The 21,293-nt window shown below is 41.3% G+C and overlaps 1 protein-coding gene across 7 annotated transcripts in view; it reads left to right on the forward strand.

The window, feature by feature from the left end:
- KAT2B (lysine acetyltransferase 2B) overlaps positions 1-21,293 on the forward strand; it is a 99,392-nt gene that overhangs the window by 28,204 nt on the left and 49,895 nt on the right. For all 7 annotated transcript variants that reach the window (XR_015875632.1, XR_015875629.1, XM_088462732.1 and 4 more), the window contains exons 2-5: positions 11,651-11,777; positions 15,507-15,652; positions 17,762-17,851; positions 20,682-20,863. Coding sequence is in view for 5 of the 7 variants with exons in the window: in XM_088462732.1 (XP_088318858.1) it covers positions 11,651-11,777; positions 15,507-15,652; positions 17,762-17,851; positions 20,682-20,863 (545 nt within the window). In the remaining 2 variants the exon portion in view is untranslated. The remainder of the gene's footprint in view (positions 1-11,650; positions 11,778-15,506; positions 15,653-17,761; positions 17,852-20,681; positions 20,864-21,293) is intronic.

Below are 21,293 nucleotides of genomic sequence, written 5' to 3' on the forward strand. Positions count from 1 at the left end.
TTTCTTCTGTTAAAATTGTGATTTTTTTCTTTTCTTTACCAGTGCCAACTTGTTTCTTGACTGCCAGTAGATGGTGCTGGCGGATTTGTTACCACTGACAAGAGGTTGGAATCTGCTATTGAACTGAAATCAGAATTGAGTCACAACACGTAAAACTATGTTCAAAAATTGCTATTAATGCTCCATTGTTGGAGACCAATATATTTACCACTCTGACATAAATGAGTGATTTATCAAACTACAGATTATATTGTATTGGGCAATCTTATGAGGCTCTTACTCATCCCTATATGGACAAATGTTTTTAAATAATTCAAAAGGCAAAAAAGATTGAATATTAAAGGATATAATTTCTGTACATAAATCCAACAAGACAAGCTTTCGGGAAAAGATAAATTTTGTATACCCCCATAACTAAGCATTTCCTTGAGAATGGCTATATTGTGGTGTCCTTAAATGTATGCTTATTGACTAAGTTTATGTTTTTCCCAGATGTGGCAGATTTTTTTTCCCAAAGATTTCCTGAACAAGAAGCATTTTGGATGTGAACCTTGAATTGCCATGACTCTGTGCCTTCTATGCTAAATCTTACTTTTATTTCACTTCAAGTCATCTGGACTCATCATACGCATCGTGTACATGCACATGAAGGGTTTTTTTCCACTAAAAGAAATTGGAAAATAATTTTTTATACTCATTTAATTTATACGTAATTTTATTTTTAAGGGACACTAATGAAATCATTGGTGTGTCTTTTGTTTAGGCATGGGGTGGGAGGGTTCCCAAACATGTGTTCCTATTTATTCTTTGGTCCACAAGATTGATTCATTTATATTTACTTCTTTGTGTTTTTATTTTTTGTTTGCTTTTGTTCTATTTTGTATTTGAATTCCCTTTAGACATGTACAGTATACCTATGTCTGTATAACAACCACCTATTTGATTGAACATTCACTGGAACAGAGTTAGTATGTTAGTATGTTTATGTATGTAACCCTACTACTGACTTTTTGTGACATCAGAATTGAATAAAATTGTAATTGTTTACTTCTTATATAAGTGGTGAGAGATGCAGATAAATCCTTTGGATAAAAATAACTTAACAGCGGTTGTTATGGCACAATAAAATAGTTTTAATTGCAACATGTTCTGGTGTGGAATTTTACTACAAAGAAAGAGAAACAAACAAAACTTAATTTACACGACTAGAAAATCAGTGGAAATGTTTCATTTAATTATAAAATAATTTGCTTAATAAACAAACATGTATTTGCCGATGTGCGGCCACAATACCGACAGTCGGGATGCCACTGCTTAGAATGCCAACACCGGAAACCTGTCAGAATCCCAGCGCCGGCATCCCGTTGGTAAGTACTGGGGTTAGAGAGAGGGTTACGGTTAGGTACTAAAGGGGAGGGTTAGGTTTAGGTTGCGGGGGAGAGGTTAGGTTTAGAAAGCGGGGAGGGGTAATGAGAGGGGGAAGGTTAGAATACTGACCGAAAGGTGTCGGTACCCTAACCCTGTTGGGATGCCGATGTCGGGATTCTGACCACTGGGATCCTGAGCACCGGCATCCCGTACCCAACCCGTATTTGCTAAATTGGTCATACCAGGAAGATCTTTCTATCACTTATCTACTAGCTGGGATACCCGGTGTTGCCCAGGTTGAAGACTCTACCATGAAATACACCTGCAGCTTTTATTTGTTTACATTGTTCTCGCCTATAACCCCATTCCATGGATCCTGAAAAGGATCACACTGTTTGCTAACATGCATGCAAACAGTGGTGCAACTACCGTTGGTGCAAAGGGTGCAGCTGCTATGGTGCCTGAGCTGCCTCTGTGGCCTGCCACACCCAGTCATGCACACAAGGTGGGCAGGTTCAGTCAGGGCTGTTGAGGGGGGCCCTTGTGTCAGTGATGTTTATTTTGTGCCGGCCGCCAGCTGATTACAGCTGGTGCACTGGCAAGCAGTTATGGAGAGCGAGAGCGCTGCAGGTCGCAAGGCACTTGTGGTCCGGCAGCCAATAAGCAGTGTCTGCTCCTGATTGGTTGCTGATCCTCAAGCTCCAACTGGCTTGCGACCGGCGCCAGATTCAAATTGCTCTGGTGCTGTCTGTCCATGCCTGCCAGTGCGCCAACTGTAATTAGCTGGTGGCTTGGCCCCAAATCCACACTTGCTGATTGCACATGGGGAGGCGAGAGGCTGCTGGAGGGACACGGGGAGGTGAGCTGCTGGGGGGTGGGCATAATGTGTAAGGGGCACTAGTATTGTATGGAATGTGTTATAAGGCGCTCTACTAGTATGTGGTATAATCTTTAAAAGGGTATAATATATAAGAGGCATTATTGTGAGGCATAAATGTATAAGGGGCACTACTACTGCGTGCCATAATGTGTATAAGGTGTACTACTGTGTGGCATTACCTGAATAGGCACTGTGTGGGGGCAAATGTATTTTTTTTTTTACCTCTGGGGAGCCCTTTAAGATCTTGTTATGTGGCCCACAAAGTTCTAGTTTTACCTTTAGCATGCAAACACAGAGGCTCTGGATTTTAATATGAACTTCCATGAGTCATCAAGTTTGCTCAGACTGAGGTTAAAGGATGCTTTTAAAGCTTTCCCACAGGTTTTTGGCAGACTTCCAATTTCCACTGAAGCCAGTCCCGGAACTTGTGTAATTTAAGAGCATCCCCAGTTTTAGGGATTGTGTGACAGTGTGTGGTCCTGACGAAGTTCAAACCTAGGCAAAAACCTAATCCTGGTCAAACTACACCCATGCCAAATTTTATTTAGCTAGGTCTAAAACTCTGGCCGTACATAAAGTACAAACAGACAGACGTTCTTTCTCGCTTGTATGTAAATTTGTAGCAGTGTGCTTAACAATTGCATTAGTCAATAAAATTAATCCAAAATAAGTAAGTCCAAATAAACACTGAGGCATGTGCAGTCAGGTGCAGGTAAAGCTCTGGGTTTCACTCTTAGAGCTATTCAATAATTCTGCATTTTCCTGCATGTTAAACCCTAGGCTAGATTCTGCTTAAAATGGAGGAATCCATGAGTTTCCCCCTTGAAACCCCAGAAACTACATTTAATGCAGATATTTCCTCACAGCTCATGCAGGATATTGTTAAATAGGTCCGGGCTGTCAATTAGTCATGAGGTAAACCCTGCAACTAATTAGCTATGACCCTAATTGTGCTGGCAATTCTAGGTGATATTCCCAATAGGAGATAATCTAATGATCAAATGAACCACTGTTTTTAATAAAAAAAACTGTAAGGTCCAGGGGCGTAAATACAGGAGACAATGGAAGGTAGTCACCTCCAGGCACCAGGCCTGAAGGGGGCACACTGATGACCTCCTCCATTGTTTTAGGTTCTGCTTTATGCGCCTCAGGGCAGGAATAAGCAGGGAACCCAGCAGGCATGTGCGGTGGGCCTCCCTCTCCCAGGGCCCCCACCCTGGAGTCTAGTCTCTAGGGACAGATCTCCAGCAAGGAAACTAACCCAATGTACATAAAAGGGTTGGTGCCCTGTGCAGGGCAGAGCCTGGAGTGCTGGGCCCTTCTTCCTGTGTTGGTTCTTCCCCCTCACACACGTGTGACCTGCTTCCTCTGCTGTTGTTTGTGGGAACAGTAAATAGCAATAATGATCAGCTACAGGTAGTTTTGTGTGCGAGGGTGTTGGTAATTAATTGGGGGAGGAATGTGTGTGTAGGTGCTGCTGCTTGGGTGTTTGCACGGCAGTGAATGCGGAGAGGCAAAGCGTGTGGTTTCTGATGGGGGGGAAGGCAGTGAAAGCAAGGGAAGAGTGTGTCTGGGTGCTGCTGGGTTCCTGGAAGTGAATGTGGAGGGGGAGAATGTGTCTGAGTGCTGCTAGGGTGTTGGCAGTGAAAGCAGGTGAGTGTGTGAGTCTGGGTGCTACTGAGGTGTTAGTAGTGAATGCAGTTGGGAGTGAGTTTATCTGGATGCTACTGGGATATTAGTAGTGAACGAAGGGGGGAAGGTGTCCATCTGGGTGCTGATGGGGTGTTGGCAGTGAATGCTGGGGAGAAAAGTGTGTGTCTGGTTACTGCTTGGTCCTTGGAAGTAAATGGGGTGGGAGGAGAGTGAGTCTGGGTGCTACTGGGGTGTTGGCAGTGAATGCCCGAATGGAAGGTGTGTGTCTGGGTGCTGCTGGAGTATTGCCAGTGAATGCAGGGGAGGGGGATGTGTGTTTGGGTGCAACTAAGTTGTCAGTAGTGAAAGCAGGGTGGATAGGTGGGTGTCTGGGTGGTGCTGGAGTGTTGGGTGTGAATACAGGGGGAAGAAAGTGTGTAACTGGGTGCTGCTGGTGTGTTGGCAGTGAATGTGGTTTAGGAGGAGTGTGTGAGTGCTTGCATTTACTACCAACAACTAACTCTCCTCTGGGGTCCTTGTATGAACTTATGCCCCTGGTTAGGTCTTATATACACAACACTCAGGTCAAAGATACACTTGTGTTATATATATATATATATATATATATATATATAATATAAAACACGTGTGTGTAATAAATAAATAGATAAATACACACACACACACACACACCACCTATGCTGGTGTGCTGCACTCAGGATTCAAACTACAGAGGTAACTACAGAGGTAATATCAATGTTTCAGTCTATTTGATTCTCATCAGGGTAATAAAAGAAAAGTGCAAACTCTTACCTTATGTCCCTTTCACCATCACTACATGTGTGTAATCACTTCACCGAATCCCGGCCACAGAGCGGCATTGCTGAAAAATTACATCATCACATTGCAGATGTGGCGCACCCCACATTATCCTACACTGATACCTGTCACCATAGGAACCAGCAGAGCTGCTACTAGACATTTTGGTGCCCTGTGCCAGAAAGAGCATTGGTGCCAAACCCCCACCTACCACACACATATTTTTTAAATATGGACATTAGTCATGTGCAAAAAGGGCCTGGCCTCAAGGGGAAGGGGCGTGAAAAATCAAATTTGTCCCATACAATGATGAAGGGGTACCGATCCCATTGTACCACAGCTCTCCAGGTGCACTGACTAATACAGTGTTAATCCAATGGCTGCAGTGATGATACACAGTAATTATGCAGTATAACAGACCAACTCTAGATGTAGGAGAGCGCTGGTGAGGCTGCACCTGCAGCAGGATTTGTCCATCAGAACATCCGTGCACCAGTCTAGAGGCGGCAGTGTAGATCACTGAAAGAGTGCTGCTTGTAGTGTATGTACCCTGTGCCAGCAGCTGAACTCACTGGCAAGGGTACTGTAGGAAGTGTGCTGGTAACACTGCATGTCTGGAATCGCCTGTGTTCAGAGCCGGATTAAGGCTCCGGGGCGGCCCGGGGTTTACCAAATGTCTTGTCTCTGGTCCCCAAGCAGCTAACTATGCACCAGACTCTATTCTACATAAGTGGGTGATCTAACAGGGTAACAGAAATATCAGGGCAATGAGCTAGGGATCCCACATATACAATATAGGTAAAATAAAGCTTACATCTTCTGAATTGGGATAATATCTATCTAGATAAAAATTAGAAAAAATGGGGTGCACTCACCAGTCTTCTGAATAAAACTCCTTTATAAACTCCTTTATTTATTAAATTATGACATAGCAGGTTTCACATCAAATCGTCGATTTGATGTGAAACCTGCTATGTTATAATTTAATAAAGGAGTTTTATTCAGAAGACTGTTGAGTGCACCCCATTTTTTCAAATTTTTGTCTTTTAAGGGTGGTTCTGTGACTCCCTTTTGGGTAAGCTACCCCAGCAAAATGTTTGTGAAGACGTGAGTGTGGACCTATCTGGAATTGTATCTATCTAGAGAGATGCAATCGTCTACAGAACCAGATTTTGCATTTATTTATTTTAGTATAGGAGAGGAGCTTGTGCTGACAGGTGGATGCAGGGGAGGCACAGGAGCCAGTCACTCTGCCCCATGCCTAACCCCAAGTGTCAGGGCATACCGGAGGTACCGGAGGGCACCCACTCCACGTATCTGCCACGAGTGTGTGGAGAGACCCCCCTCAGCCACCCCCTGTGCTATCGACCCTGACCCCAAGGTGAGTGCATTCTCCCATGGGGACATACTCACAGACAGCACACTCATCCGGAGGGGAGGCTTTAGACACACCGTCGCCGCCCTCTTGCTCACCTGAGGAGGACAAGCCTTACTGGACAAACAAAAGTCTCTGCTTTGTCAGCCTTACTTATGGATGGAGGGGAATTTTGACAAACAGGAGAGGGGTCAGGGTGAGAGTCGACCAGGGAGGAGATGGGAAGGATGGGGGTGGCCAGGGAGCCATCCTGGAAGGAGGGGCGGTGGGGGGGGGGGGATGATTTTAGAAACAGAGCAAGTCAGGGAGACGAGATGCCAGTGATCAAAGAAAGGCATAAATGGATCTCCGTAGGGGCCAGCTACCAGAAGTACAGCAAGTGAAATTGATTTAAAACAGAAAATTGATAGGCGCCATTGGAACAGCGCCCCCTGCCTTGCTGCGCTCTATGCCATGGCACTTGTTGCACCACCCTAGTTACCGTCCTGGGAACCAGATAAACAAATTGAGCAGACCGTATACAACAATATAAATAGCATATTGTCTCAAACATACAGTAGCATTATATCAAAACATGTTATTATACAAACAAACGGTTGCAGTGTTTCTATACCAATAGCTAATCATGTCAATATACGTTTCACTGTGAAGAAAATATATATAAAAAGAAAAGGTCACACACACTGAATGACTTATCCCTTTATTACACATTCACGAGTTGCAAAATCAAGGGAAATGCAATCTCCACCAGACAAGATTCTTTGTAATTTTACCCCCTAGTATTGTAGAAACTGTACAAATATACAGCTCGTAGACATGCGGGACAGAGGAGGAGACGGGCTACGGATGAGAATACAAGGTGCTCTTGATCACTTACAGTGTAGTGGATTATTTTAAGTATATCAAATCTATATACTTATTGGGCGTGATTCTGAGTCAGACACGTCCGTGTCTTTGCAGCAGTCGTGTCTACAACTTTATCTTAATAATGCTACAAGCCCTTCCCTGATGTACAGCCGTGTGTCTGAATGTGACTGAGACAACCATTTTGAGCGTCTGTAGACACTGACGGGTCTATTTACTAAGCCGTGAATGGAGATAAAGTACCAGCCAATCAACTCCTAACTGCCATGTCACAGGCTATGTTTGAAAAATGACAGGAGCTGGTTGGTTGGGACTTTGGGCCTAATTCAGCAAGGATTGCTATTCTGCTAATACGCACGCAACGCAGTTGCTAATATCAGCGGTGATCTGCAAATGTTTGCATTTGCATTGCGATCACAACCTAACATAAGGACGCCCACTTCTCCTTACATCCATATACTTTGGCAACATAGCAAAATAATCGGTAACATCAGACCCATACGCACAGTTAAAGCAGGGTCTGACCTCACTCAGGAACTGCTAACTTCTGCTCACGCTATGAGGGCTCAGGCGGCATCTGGTATCGCAGTGGATAATTTATGCATGCCTCAGCAACGGCATTGAAACGCGCTGGCACGGCTATGTTCGCCTGACCACCCGGCACTTCCTGTCAATTACTCTACGATCGCAGGGACTGATGTGAATGGCTAAATATTCTCTGTAAAGCGTGCACATGTGTGCTATATAAATAACTGGTAATAATAAATAAGAGAACCTCAGACAGTTTTACATTGTTGACCATTCCTGATTGACTGGAGCTTTCAATATATGTTCACTACCACATGTACACACACACACTAAGGTTAATTTGCTTCCAACAAAAAATAACCTATCAGTATATATTAGTGTGGGAGGAAACCCACGCAAGCATGCAGAGAATATACAAACTCCACACAGTTAGGGCCTTGGTGGGAGTCAAACCCAAGACCTCAGTGCTGTGAGGCAGTTTGCTAACCATTACCGTATTCATGCTTGGCACTGACTTATGGATGTGTTCCAGTTCTTCTCGTCTTATTTGTGTGCACTCTTATGAACATACACCTCTGTCAGCAGGTTTGTAATTCCTTGTTAATGTTTTTTGGTGATACCAAGATTTTTCAAAGAAAAGAGAGTTTTTAATCTTAAATGCGTTTGAAATTTTTTGGGTAGCCCTTTCTTTGAGTACAGTAATGTCTGTTTTTTACTAATTGAAACTTCAGTACATTTTTACAATCTGCAAATATATTGACAACAACTGCTATGTAATTGTGATTTTCCATCTCTTCACAATCCATCACAATAGCTACTTCATGATTACTATGGTTTAAGCTTTTGGTTTAACTAAAATATGTAGAAACAGTATTGGAAAAATTATAAATCTAAATCTTCAATGTTTTTACTCTAATGCACTTTCTTATTTTCCATGGTTGCATGAACTAAGTGCGCTAGATAACTTGGCATACAGTATACAGGTGATAGCATCCTTTCTATTGGATTATAACTACATCCTGTACATTATCACATTACAGTTTCTTTGCTCCTCAGTGTATTGTGTTGGGTTTCTGTGCCTGCCATGAAAGTGCTAATTGTGTTATTAATTTGCATCTCAAATGTGTGACTGTGCAAGTAAGTGGAAGCAATTAATTTGTTTCGCTCAGGAGTACCAGTCTATAAATAGGTTCATAGTGTGTAATATTTTTCAAGTTCATTGCAGCATTTTACATTCTGGCAAATAAAATAGTTTTCCACACATAAATTGTAAGTGTATGGGTTACAGAATGAGTTTATACTCCCATTGGCAAGCAAACCTTGGTAACACTATACCTTTACAGGAATGCTTATCTGTGATTTTACAACATTTGATTGTTACCATACAGAGTCACTGAGGTTAGTGACACACATTTTATGTGGTGCGATTATTTTTTTGCCTCACTTGTTTTGATATGTTAATGTGAAAAAGACGAGACTAAAAAAAATTTAATAATTGCTTTGGGCATATCATCAGTGTGAGTCTCACGGTCCAGTTTAGGTGATTCCTGGAATACATAGGAAAGATTCCTGGACTGCACACCCTGAATATATATAATGGGAGGTGCTACCTCATGAGACTAATTGCAGGCACAGAAACAGACAAATTGCAAGTGCACAACTCCAAATTACTAATTACCGTATATATAAATACATTATGTATTTATATATAATTAGTAATTTGGAGTTGTGCACTTGTGATTTGTCTGTTTCGATTCCTGGAATACCCCAGGTTAAGAATATTGGGCCTTATTCAGAGGCGGATGCTAATGCATGCGTGGCTGTAATTTCTTTCAGATTCGTTATAGCTAGCTGTCAACCAGCGACTGCTCACATTGTAGTTATGAACTATTAGTGTGGTCCCATAGCACCCGTGTGAGTTTGCTGCAGCACACAGTTTGGGAACTACCGGTGTATTTTAGAGTAATTTTGTTGAACTTTGTCCTAATCCATGCTGTTGTACATCATGTATTATCTATGTATACATTAAAATGACATGTGGAATTAAACAAAACAGGAATACGGCCGGAATAGTGTAGATGATGAATATCAGATCATTGCTCCTTTGTTAGTTTAAATACTGCTGTACTCTTTACAAGTGGGAATAACATAAGTGAAGCGTTTTTGTTGCTCCTTGTCTACTTACAAATGAGGGAAACTGCTTCATCTTATTTCAATTACACATTTTGTTCTAGCAGGGGCGTTGTGCAGACCTAGTGCGGGCCCCCTCCTCTCTCGTGCGGTGAGTCACAGTGCAGTTATGCCAGAGTCTACTGCGCATGCGTGGTTCTTCCGGGAAAATGGTGCCCGCGCCATTTTCCCGGGGACAGCAGTACTGTGCATGCCGCCATTTTCCCAGTGATTTCTGCTGCTCTGAAGCGCCGGCCTAGGTTAACATATTAAGGGGTCTTTTTACTAAGCAGTGTTAGGAGACAGAGTGAAAAGTGATAAGGTGCCAGCTAATCAGCTCCCAATTGTAATTTTTCAAACAGTTGGGAGCTGATTGGATGGCACCTTATCACTTTCTTATCACTTTTCACTCTGTCTCCTAACACTGCTTAGTAAATAGACCCCTTAATATTTTAAATGAATCCTCTAAGCTTTCTGATGCAAAGCCTGACTTATCAAATGTCTTGTGGGAAAGCAATCTTCTGATTGCCGCAATGCAATATTATATTTGAAATAGTTCAGGCCTGTGAATTAGTTGGAGACCATCTCACTGTATCTATTTGCTCCTGGCAGCTGTAAGGGGATGTAGTTACCATCGCTGGCACCACGACAGTACCTATTAGGCTTAGGCAGGGTGAGGGTTAGGCTGGGGGGGGTTAGAGTTAGGAAAAGGGAGGGGAGGGTTGGGTCAGGCTGCGGGAAAGGTGGGTTAGGTTTAGGAGGAGGGTTAGGGGATAGGACACCACCTAATTGGGTCGGGATGCCGTTGTTGGTATTCTGATCGCCGGCATCCCGTACCCAACAGTCAGCAGAAGTGGTGGAGAAAACACTTAATTACAACAGATGGAGGTCAACTTCTACGACTTTAAAACTTCATGGATATTTTAAGACAAAAAGAAACAAGATATTTAAAAGTAAAACTATTTCTACTACTACTACTACTACTATAGACTACTTTGCAGGAGACCAGCAACGACTTACCTTGAATGTTTAAGCTATACTACTTCTGACATGCATATCACTGTCTTTTTAATGTGGTATCAACTGCTTTGTGGGTTGCTGTGTTATTTATCAGTGTAATAGGCTTATGCCTAGTTTATAGTACAGCAACTGTCTTAATTTTGCTGCTGTTGTTGATTCATTTTTTTGTTGCACAATTCAAGCCCTGCACATAGAAAATAAGTTGCATTTATGTTATATCTAGCATATCACATATATGTTTTCCTTTCACTGACATCATGGCACACTTTCAAAATGAGTCTTGACAGAATTGCGTTAGGCCTGTAACTTGAGCACAGACAGACAAAATATACATTTTGTAAAATATAAAGGTTTTACCTTATTTTAGACCTATTTAAAAGGTGTTTCTGCCCATGGTAATAAACAAATACTCTATTTGCCAGGTAACATGTTAAGTGGAATGTGAATGAAGTTGAGATGTTAATAGGTCCAAAATTGTAAGTTAATATAATAAAAATCTTGAATACATACAGGAGGAGAGGAAGCTTACTACCTAAGATGGGATATGCCTGGTTGTAGCCTAAATGTTGCTTTTTAATTCCCGTTAACAAAAGTTTTGTATAGATTAATTTAACACACAACTGCTATATTTTTGTTTTAAATCTTTCAGTTTATTGTAGGATTTTGTAGGTAATACGTAAGGGAAAATAATAAGAAAAGGGAGTCGAGTAGGGGGACAGGGAAAATGGTACATAACCATTTAACATTTGGCAGCAGCCAGTATAGAAACAGAAACACGTTTTTTTTTATATCAGCTATTGAAAACAGCACAGAGAAAAACTCACAGACACAATACCTGTATATAGCCTAGATAGAGTCTCATCCTGCAACTCTATTTTTATTGACATTTCAGGGAATTGTCTTGTAAAACTTGTAAATAATAAATAACCCTAATAAGTAATACACTGGGTTTCTGATTTGTGTTTATTAAAACAAAAATTTTGCAATGATTTCAGGCTGACGAAACATGTAAGTGCAATGGCTGGAAGAATCCAAATCCGCCGCCCACGCCACCCCGTATAGATCTTCAGCAGACCGTTGTCAGCCTCACTGAGCCATGCCGTAGTTGTTCTCACACACTTGGTAAGGAAACATATTTCCAGGTGCTTATGAGTAGGGTCACAGCACCTTTTGTTATTGTTATTGTCTTTTATCCCTTGCTCTCTCTCTCTCATCCCTCTGTAGCCAGATCAAATGGGGTGTATAGTATAAGGTCCACATGGTTAAAATGTTGATATTTACCATGCTCACATTCATCACGTGTACATTGCTGGAATGTCGACATGATAGAATGTCAACAGACCATCCCTGGTGGTCTAGTGGTGACTTACCTGCTCCCTGCACCAGCGGCGTCTTCCGGGTCCCAGCGGACACCTTGAAGCAGTGGTATCGGTTGAGTATTTTCCCCCTATCCCTAAACCTCTCCCTAGTGCCTAACCCTAACACCCTCTGCCCACAGCCTACCTCTAACCTCCTCCTAGTGCCTAACTTTGCCTTTCCACTGCCTGACCCTTATGTCGACATTCTGAGCATGTTGAGTTTCCACATATCAGGATTTCAGATGTCAGCATCTTGAACATGTCGACATTCTGAGGATGTCGACATGTTGCCTTTGGACAGTTGTGGTAAAAGCGTTAAACACATATCTAACTGCCTGCCCATGTAGTATTGCTTGTTCTTATTACCAGTTCCTCTATTTGAGTCAAAACCCCATGCCCAGATTTTCTTTAAAACTGTCCTTTTATGGGTAATCTCACACAAGGCCCCATGTACAGACTTGAGCCCTATTGCAGCTGCTTTTTGGGTACAGCCTTGTTAATAGCAAATGTGGCACACAGCCTAAGGGGCTGTGAAAGTATGGACCAATAGAAACATGTTGGTGTGCACAGCGCCTTTCCCCACCTACAACCAGACTCAGATGGAAACCCCAATTACTTTGCATCCATACCCTACTCTTTAGGCATCCGTTTATTCACATAGATAATCTGAGTGACTTGTTTGGCTCCTAAAATCAGAATAGTCATCATGAATTATGTATTCGGTAAGGTTATGCTGTGTAATATATAACCAAATTTTTTTTTTAAAAGTGTTCCTTTCGTTTTTATTGGATATCATACATATGTGTCTTCATACGAGTGAGCAGCCATGTCCCATGCAACTCTGCTTGTCCGAAAATGTATCTTAGCTGCGATGCGATGCGACTGAGACGCACCAGGGGTTATATTTACAAAGGTTTGATTTTGTTTTTCCGTTCGATTTGCCATTCGATTTTCTTAGAGGGGATTTACTAAAGCCCAAATCGAATATCAAATCGAACAGAAAAATGTATTTGATTCAAAATCGAATTTCTGAAAAACATCGATGTTTTCCCCTAGAAGATTATAGGATCCCTTCATTTACTAACATTTGATTTGCAAATCGAAAGGAAAACGAAAACAAAATCGAACTGCAAATCCCCAAATGAATAGAAGAGCTTCATGCTTTCGATTTCAGCATGAGCAGTTCTTTTTGACACAGATGCATGCATACATCAGTGAGATGCATGCATGTATCTTAGGAGCTCATTCAGACCTGCTCGAAAGATGCGGCCGCTTGCTGGCAAAAAGGGGCCGGATATTTAAATTAAGTGCTCGCACTGCATCGCGTAAAGACGCCCTCTATGTCTTAGCGAGCTATGGCATTGAGCGCTCGCAAGTGTATTAAGACGCCCCCTTTCCCCTCGCAAAACACGTCATCTCCTGGAATTGTTGGATTAATTGGTAACATCGAGAGGCATCAGAGCTGCTCGCAGCCCTTGAGGTAGCCTTAACCCGCCACAAGCACTGCGATCAGTGCTGGCTGAAATACATGCAGGTGACGTGTACAATGACGCTACTTTGCTAATTATGCACACCCTTTAAACAGCGTTTTGTTGGCTTCACACACCTGAGTTCGCAACACCACACCCCCATTTACAAGCACCTTCCTCTGTTACCACCCACAAACGACACTATCTGTCACTCAAAGTAGCGGGCAGTCTGTGTGTTACGAGCGCACGATTCCCCATCGTTGAGACTGGCTTGCACTCGCACGCTGCAAATTAATCGCATCTGCACTGAGCAACATTTTCCCGGCAGCGAGCGATCGCTCCTCAGCGACCGGGTCTAAATCAGGTCCTTAGTGTAAAAAGCTTGTTAAGTGTTAATTAAAAATAAAAATTGACCTGGGGTCCCCCCTCAGAGCACAACCAGCCCCAGACTTTTCATAGCTAGTCCTGGTTGTGTAAATAGAGGGGAAAAAATGCATAGAGTGCCCCTGTACTTAGTGCAACCAGCACCAAGCTCTGAGTCGGTCCTGGTTCTGGAATTACAGGGAAAAAAGTGTAGGGTTCCCCTGTAATTTCCATAACCTGCACCGGACCCTTTCTAGTGGGGGGGGGGGGGGGGGTAATGTCACAGCCAGGGAAATCCTATCACTGGGTCTCCTGGCCGAAACATCACCCCTGTGTGTAAAATAGAAGTGTAAACATTGTCTTTACCAGTAGAACTGCAGGTCCCAGCAATCCTCCCCCACATGCTGGTACTTGGAGAACCACATGTACCAGCATTCGGAACATTAAGGGCCCGCTGGTACCTGTAGTTCACTGATAAAGAAATGTTAAAAGAAAGACAAGACACACACACCGTGACAGTATACGTTTAATACACACATAAACGCTCTAACATACTCACCTACAATACCTGGACTGGTCCACTTCTCCATGTAGGCATCCTTGGTCTTCTTAAAATAAAAAAAATTCAAAATACTGACCCACAAACTCAGTACCATCCTCGAAGGATGGTACCTCCCTAATGACGGGCTGAGATGAAGTACTTTGGCTGAGCGTTCATTGGCTGAGAGAGGTCAGCCTCCGCCTCTCTCAGCCAATGAATGGCTCCCACCATTGAAGTCAATGTTGAGAACCGCAGGCTAACCTTTGGTAACCTCACCATTGACTTCGAGGATGTTACGGAGTCTGCACTGATTAATTTGATATGTGACTCAATTCTCTGGGCCGCAATGATTGGTTGCACCCTTCATGGTAGAATACAGAACACCAACCTCTATGGCAGGGATGGGGAACCTCAGGCCTAGGGGCCGTATAAAGCCCGCAGAATCATTTGGTCTGGCCCTCTGAGTTTTTTTCTGTTAGTCTCATCTGGCTAGCAGGTTGCCTAGAATGGCACCCTGCAGCCAGAATCTATGCAGCAGTGTCGCCTGGAGCGTCCTTAGGACACTTCAGACGGTCACACCGCTGCCCTTACAGCTTCTGGAGATGCTCCGGGCTTTGCTGTAATCACTGACGATTGTGGCCCCGCTCCTATGTGATTTCACATGGTGGGGCGTGGCCTGCACCAACCTGCAAATAATGTTATATACAGTATATCAAACTGGCCCTCGGCAGAAAAAAGGTTCCCCACCCCTGCTCTATGGGGCGCTAGGGAAAATTAGCAATTTTAATGGCAGCGACTGTTATAGCAGGCACTTCGTTGCTGCTGCTTAGAATTGAATTTCCCCGTCATGGTTAAAGTGGCAATTATTTTGAATCTTTTACTTATATACTGTTTGTTATAACTTCACAGTTCAGAATACCAAAAACCGTATTCCCCATCCATTGTTGTAGTTATTATGGATGTTTTATTTTTACTGTTTAAAAAATACCAATTTTTAAAATACTTTATTATAACAAAATAATTTTAGAGATTTAATAGATCTTTTCATTTTTTGCTGAGAAAAAATATATATATTTATGATCCTAAAAGTTTGTCCTTTTCCAATCTTGTTTTCTTTCAGCTTCACATGTTTCCCATTTAGAGAATGTGTCAGAAGAGGAAATTAATAGACTCCTGGGGATTGTACTAGATGTTGAATATCTTTTCACTTGTGTACACAAAGAAGAGGATGCTGATACTAAACAAGTGTATTTCTATCTATTTAAGGTACTATATGCAGTTCAGGGGAGGTTGGATGGTGATTTACAGTAAATACATGTGCATATCACAGTTCAGCACTAGACTATCGCTGGACATGAGCCTAAAGGCGGCAGAGACTGAGATGTAGCTATTACCCTGCGTAGCATGTATGTCTGTCTGTTTTCTTTCATCAGCTAAGGACCAGTGATGACTAGTCCCAGTAAAAGGGGTGACTATTGAATGGGGTAGTATTTTTGACTCCCTACGTTGTCTGCTTTAGCCTCCAAATATAAAAAAGTGTAATTTAGAGTGGTTTACATATCAAAACCTTGCTATCAGAATGGGTTAGTATAGTATTTCGCACAATGGGCCATATTCAATTAGCGGCGAAAACAGAAATTTTTTTCGTCATAGGCAAAGACGGACGTTTTTCGCCAAAAAATGGCGATATTTTCGCCCAAAACAGGTGAATTCGCAATTGACGAAAATAACCTGGAAATAAGTTTTCTCCATCCCAGACCAAGCGAAAAAAAAGCAAAATCCCTATTTTTGGCTAAAAATGTGGGGATTTCTTTCAGAACCCTTTGGAAACCCCCCTAATAATCAATTACCTCCCAAAAAAATCATAAATTGCACACTTTGGTGAAAAACGACTGCACAATTTTTGGTGAAAAAAAAAACGTTGTAAATTATAGGAAGCAATTTTTTTCCAGGAAATTACTGTTCCACGTAAATTGGGGGTATGTTAAAATGGGTGCAAGTATATTTTCGTGTCGTACAAACGTAATTTTAAAAACCGTAAAAAAACGCCTGCTGCGACCGTGAGCGATGTTTAAAATACCTCACACATCCATACCGTCCCCCGAAAAATCAGACCCAATAATTAACGTTTTTTTTAAACGCAAAATTTGCCGGTCGTTTTTTTGCCAAAGTGCGCAACTTACGATTTTTTGGGGGGTCATTTATCATTAGGGGGGGTGTCTAAAGTGTTTTAGGCAAAAATATGGATTTCCTGGTCTGGAATGGAGAAAACTTTTCTCCAGTTTTTTTTCGCCAATTGCGTTTTCGCCTGTTTTTTGGCAAAATTATCGCCTGTTTTTTACGGCTCAATATGTTCTACTGCAGCTATGAACAAGGTAGATTTTTTTTTCCTTTAGTCTCAATGACCTATTGTTTGCACTATGCTGAGGAAGTAAATAAGACTATCACCAGATGAGGCGTTGTCCCAGAGTCCCAGAGTCCCAGGGCCTGATGTAGAGTTGAACGTATGCCTGTTTGCAGAGCGTAGGTCGTGTGTTTTTGCACTGCGCATGCTCCAGAACCAATTGTACTCAAGTACAGGCAATGCAGGGTTGTACGCATTGCAGTCACATTTCAACTTACCACTGAAGAGGTGTAACTGGGCAGTAAAGAGGCGATCTTACAAAGATCAATGTATAGGCTGCTGCAAGTGCTCCCTTATTGTGATGATGAGTGTCAAACCAGGCATATGAATAGAGGACAGGAGCACAGCTAAGATATGTACAACTCTAGTTTTGGGTGAAAATATGTATGTATTGCTATGCATGTAATGAGCGGGCATCTATGGCCAGTTGTGTACAGATGTGTCCACATAGATCTATCCTCCATGCGCTACAAGTCGCGCCACACATAACGCAGGAGCTCCGCATGCCTCGGTAGCGTGAGCGTCTTCCATGGGTCTTTTTACCTTCAAATGTTTTTTATTCACACAGTGATGTGAATAGGACGCACAAGCAGTGTCTGCTGATTATAATGATATGCGGCATGCCTATGTTCTCTGAGTGACTGCAGGTGTATCTGCATGTGAAATGTTACGTTACAGTGTCAGCGGCTGTGACACTGTAACGTAGTGTTTAGCATGCAGATTCACCCGCAGACGCACAGGGAACATAGGCAAAAGTCGCACAAAAAGACGCTCACGCTACCGAGTCACGCCGCGGCATGGCGCGATTAGAAGGGCTGTTTAACGCGCAAGGAGGCTAGATGTAAGAGGACACATCTGTACTTAACTCAGCATCAGGCCCATAGTGAACTAACAGACAACATTAGTCCTTAATAGTCCCTAAAGAGAAAACATTGACAGCTTATTGTTTTTATCTCCTTTCTTACATGAAGCTTTTAAGAAAGTGTATTCTACAGATGGGGAAACCTGTGGTGGAAGGATCATTGGAAGGCCCACCATTTGAGAAGCCAAGTATTGAACAGGTAATGGGATTGATTGTGATTTCATTGCATTATTAGGGTAACCATGGTTGCCCATAGACACTTACTACAGTTCCTTATATGATTATTCTAGTTTCAACCACTGTGCTGCCAATTATATTTGAAAACTCTACATCATTAATCTCTATGGAGAGATGCTGCTGCTGAGGGTACACCATCGTCGTTGCTGGATCCCAGAGAACGCTCTACCTTACCTTATACTTGCTCTTGCATTGGAGTCCATGTCTACTGCCTCTGTGTCCCTCCTTAAAGAGCAATGAAAGGGAATGAATGGCTTCATGCACAGGGCCTTAGTTTGAATATATACTTATCTATAAACTGCTATATTTGAGACACCAGCCTCATATAAATAAAGATGGTAAGATAAATTAATTGGTTGCAACAGCTGTTCTAATTCCAAAACTAATGGAAGGGAAAAGGCCATAGGCAGCCACCATAACCAGCCTTTATCTTCTGTATCTGTGGCCAGTACCTCTCCCAGCATATGACAAAGATAGTTACGTTATATTTAATATACATAGGGACCACGCCCCACACAAGAGTCACAACTTAGTTAATGTGTGCATTGTACAGCCACCACTTGCGGGAATGCCAGCATACCATGTAAAAAAAGAGATGTCAACCAACGAAAGTTCAGTTTTAAACATATAGAGGGACATTTATGAATTCTACAGGTAACTAAATAAATGGTTGTGTTGTTTATAGCAGCCAATCAGATGTTTGCTATTATTTTCTAAGAAAGATTACATATGTTTGGTTGCTAGGTAGAGCACTACCTTTCCTTCAGTTTCCAAAAATGTTGCCCAGTGCTTCAAAGTTTCAAGCAATCTGGATAACAATTTTTTGTGCAGCACAACATGCAATGAGGATAGCTTATGTAATGTAACTTCTGCTGTTTTTAAATGAAAATGTCCTTATCCATCAGAATCTTTGCAGTGTTCATGTTCCAGTTTATGTTTTATTCCAGCGATGTTGCAGTGCATGATTAGTTTTGCTCATTAAGTAGTCCTACTGAGGTAACCGCACACTTTCAGACAGGAAGTGCTGAATCAGAGTCTGTCATTTGCTAACTCATTACTGCTTTGCTGTCGCAGCATAGAGCTCTCTTGACTTCTTAAAGTGGACAAAGCAGACAGTTTATATACTGTTAACTAGTATTCAATCATTTTAGCCAATAAACTTTTCTGACTTTGAGAAGATACTTTAGTTTCTATTATGTTTAAGAGACAATTGGTATCTATCAGTAGTTCCCTTTTTATACCTGGGTATCCCTGGCAACCCATTAGCATTAATTGTACCCCCAACATTTGCAAAGCAATACACTTGTTTTGAATATCTTGCTATTAAATAAAATGTTTAGGTGCCACTATATATGAAAACAATAAATGTGCTGTAAACAAGATTTTTACATATATAAAGCTCAAATATTACAATTGAAGAAAAGCTGACAATAAAACTATAGTCCACATATGCTTTCTTTTACAGGGATGGACTTTTTCATTTTGTTATCAGGGTCCCAATGTCATGCACGGGGCAAGAGATCCCTAGGAAACTGCTTTCCCCTGAACATAACAGCGAATACCCCTGGGGGTACTAATACTCCAGATTGGGAACCACTGATCTCTATAACAGCAACATATGCTATAGAAGAAACTGCAGAGACTAAAACAATTCACATCATACAGTATAAAGATATCAAATGATTTTTATGCCTGGTAATATTTTTTAGAAAACTTTTTGGGAATCAGTGGAAAATGACCTCTCATGTTTTGTATTAGTGTTGTGACCAAGTAAAGTGTTACAATTACCAATATGGTGTCTTATTGTTTCTCATTTACACAGATTACTAGTAATTAGCTTTTTGCTTGTATGGATTGAAAGACATATAAGTGGTTTTGGTTGCCAATGTAAAAACGTTTATTAAATTATATTTTAGCATTCTAAACAAATTAAAATATTAAACTCTTAAGATCAATTAAAAATGTGTGATATCCTTTAAAATAGGTAATGTGCATATTATGAGTAACGTCAGATACATGAATAATAATAATCTTACCTAGATAATTATCCATTAATTACACGTTATTGGATAATGTGTAAAATAAATGAAATTGCTGTTGTATTTTTGTGGTGTCTTTCACCTCCAGAAAATATACATAAAGGATTAATGGACCTGTGTGTGTAAAAGGTCACATAATGATGTTCTAGTGAATGGTTTGTATTTTATATCTGTGCGTGGTTTTAATTGTCAACCAGGACTACTCCACCTGTGACTCCTGCTATCTGCCAATTGGGTATGGCACTACTGACACACACACACACGAATATTCCTATGCACTACCGATCACAGCAAGTTTTACAACAGAGATCGTTATCTGTAAACATATAATATTCGCTTACACTTAATAAGAAATTATTTACACTTATTGTAGGTGAAAATAAAATTTGAAAACCACTGTGATCACAAACATATAAAGTTCCATAAAGGTACTGTAAAGAAACATACCAAAGTGAATTGTAAACTTTTGATGAGGTCATCACTGTTTTTAATATAACCTAATATTAATTGGCATCCACTTACTTTATAACTTATAATTATTAAAAAAAACTTACACAGACTACAAAACATAGTTTAAATAAGTTAAAATATGTGTATCTACAGCAACCAGTCATAGATCTAATTTCATTGGCATAACTGAGTGATCAGTGCTAGCACTGGCAATAGATTACAGCAGATCTTTTATTTGACCAATGTTATTAAGTGTATGGCTGTAGCATATTTATTTTTGATTATGTTTTTCTTTCACTACAGGGTGTAAATAATTTTGTACAGTATAAATTTAGTCATCTACCAGCCAAAGAGAGACAAACTATTATAGAGCTGGCAAAAATGTTTCTGAATCGCATCAACTACTGGCACCTAGAAACTCCTTCACAGGGAAGGCAAAGATCCCCGACCGATGACATTGCTGCATATAAAGTAAATTACACAAGGTAATATATTTTATCCAGTAACTGTATCTCAGTTATGAATGTGATTCTGGCTTTACTTTTCATCTTACTGAATTGATTTGTATTAGGGGTGTGCACCGGCCACTTTTCGTGTTTTGGATCTGGATCTTTCTTCGTGTTTTAGATCTGGATTGGTTTTGCCAAAACCACCCTTCCGTGTTTTGGGTTCTGGGTTTTGTGTTTTGGATCTGGATTTTTTCTTAAAAAATAAAAAACCCCGCTAAAATCACATAAAATGGGCCTTTTTTTGTTCCTACGCTATTAATAACCCCAATAACATTAATTTCCACTCATTTCCACTCTATTCTGAACACCTCACACCTCACAATATTGTTTTTAGGCCAAAAGGTTGCACCGAGGTAGCTGGATGACTATGTTAAGCGACACAAGTGGGCGGCACAAACACGTGGCC

The sequence above is a fragment of the Taudactylus pleione genome, unplaced genomic scaffold (genome assembly GCF_031769625.1).
Source record: "Taudactylus pleione unplaced genomic scaffold, aTauple2 ptg000053l, whole genome shotgun sequence".
Lineage (NCBI taxonomy): Eukaryota > Metazoa > Chordata > Amphibia > Anura > Myobatrachidae > Taudactylus > Taudactylus pleione.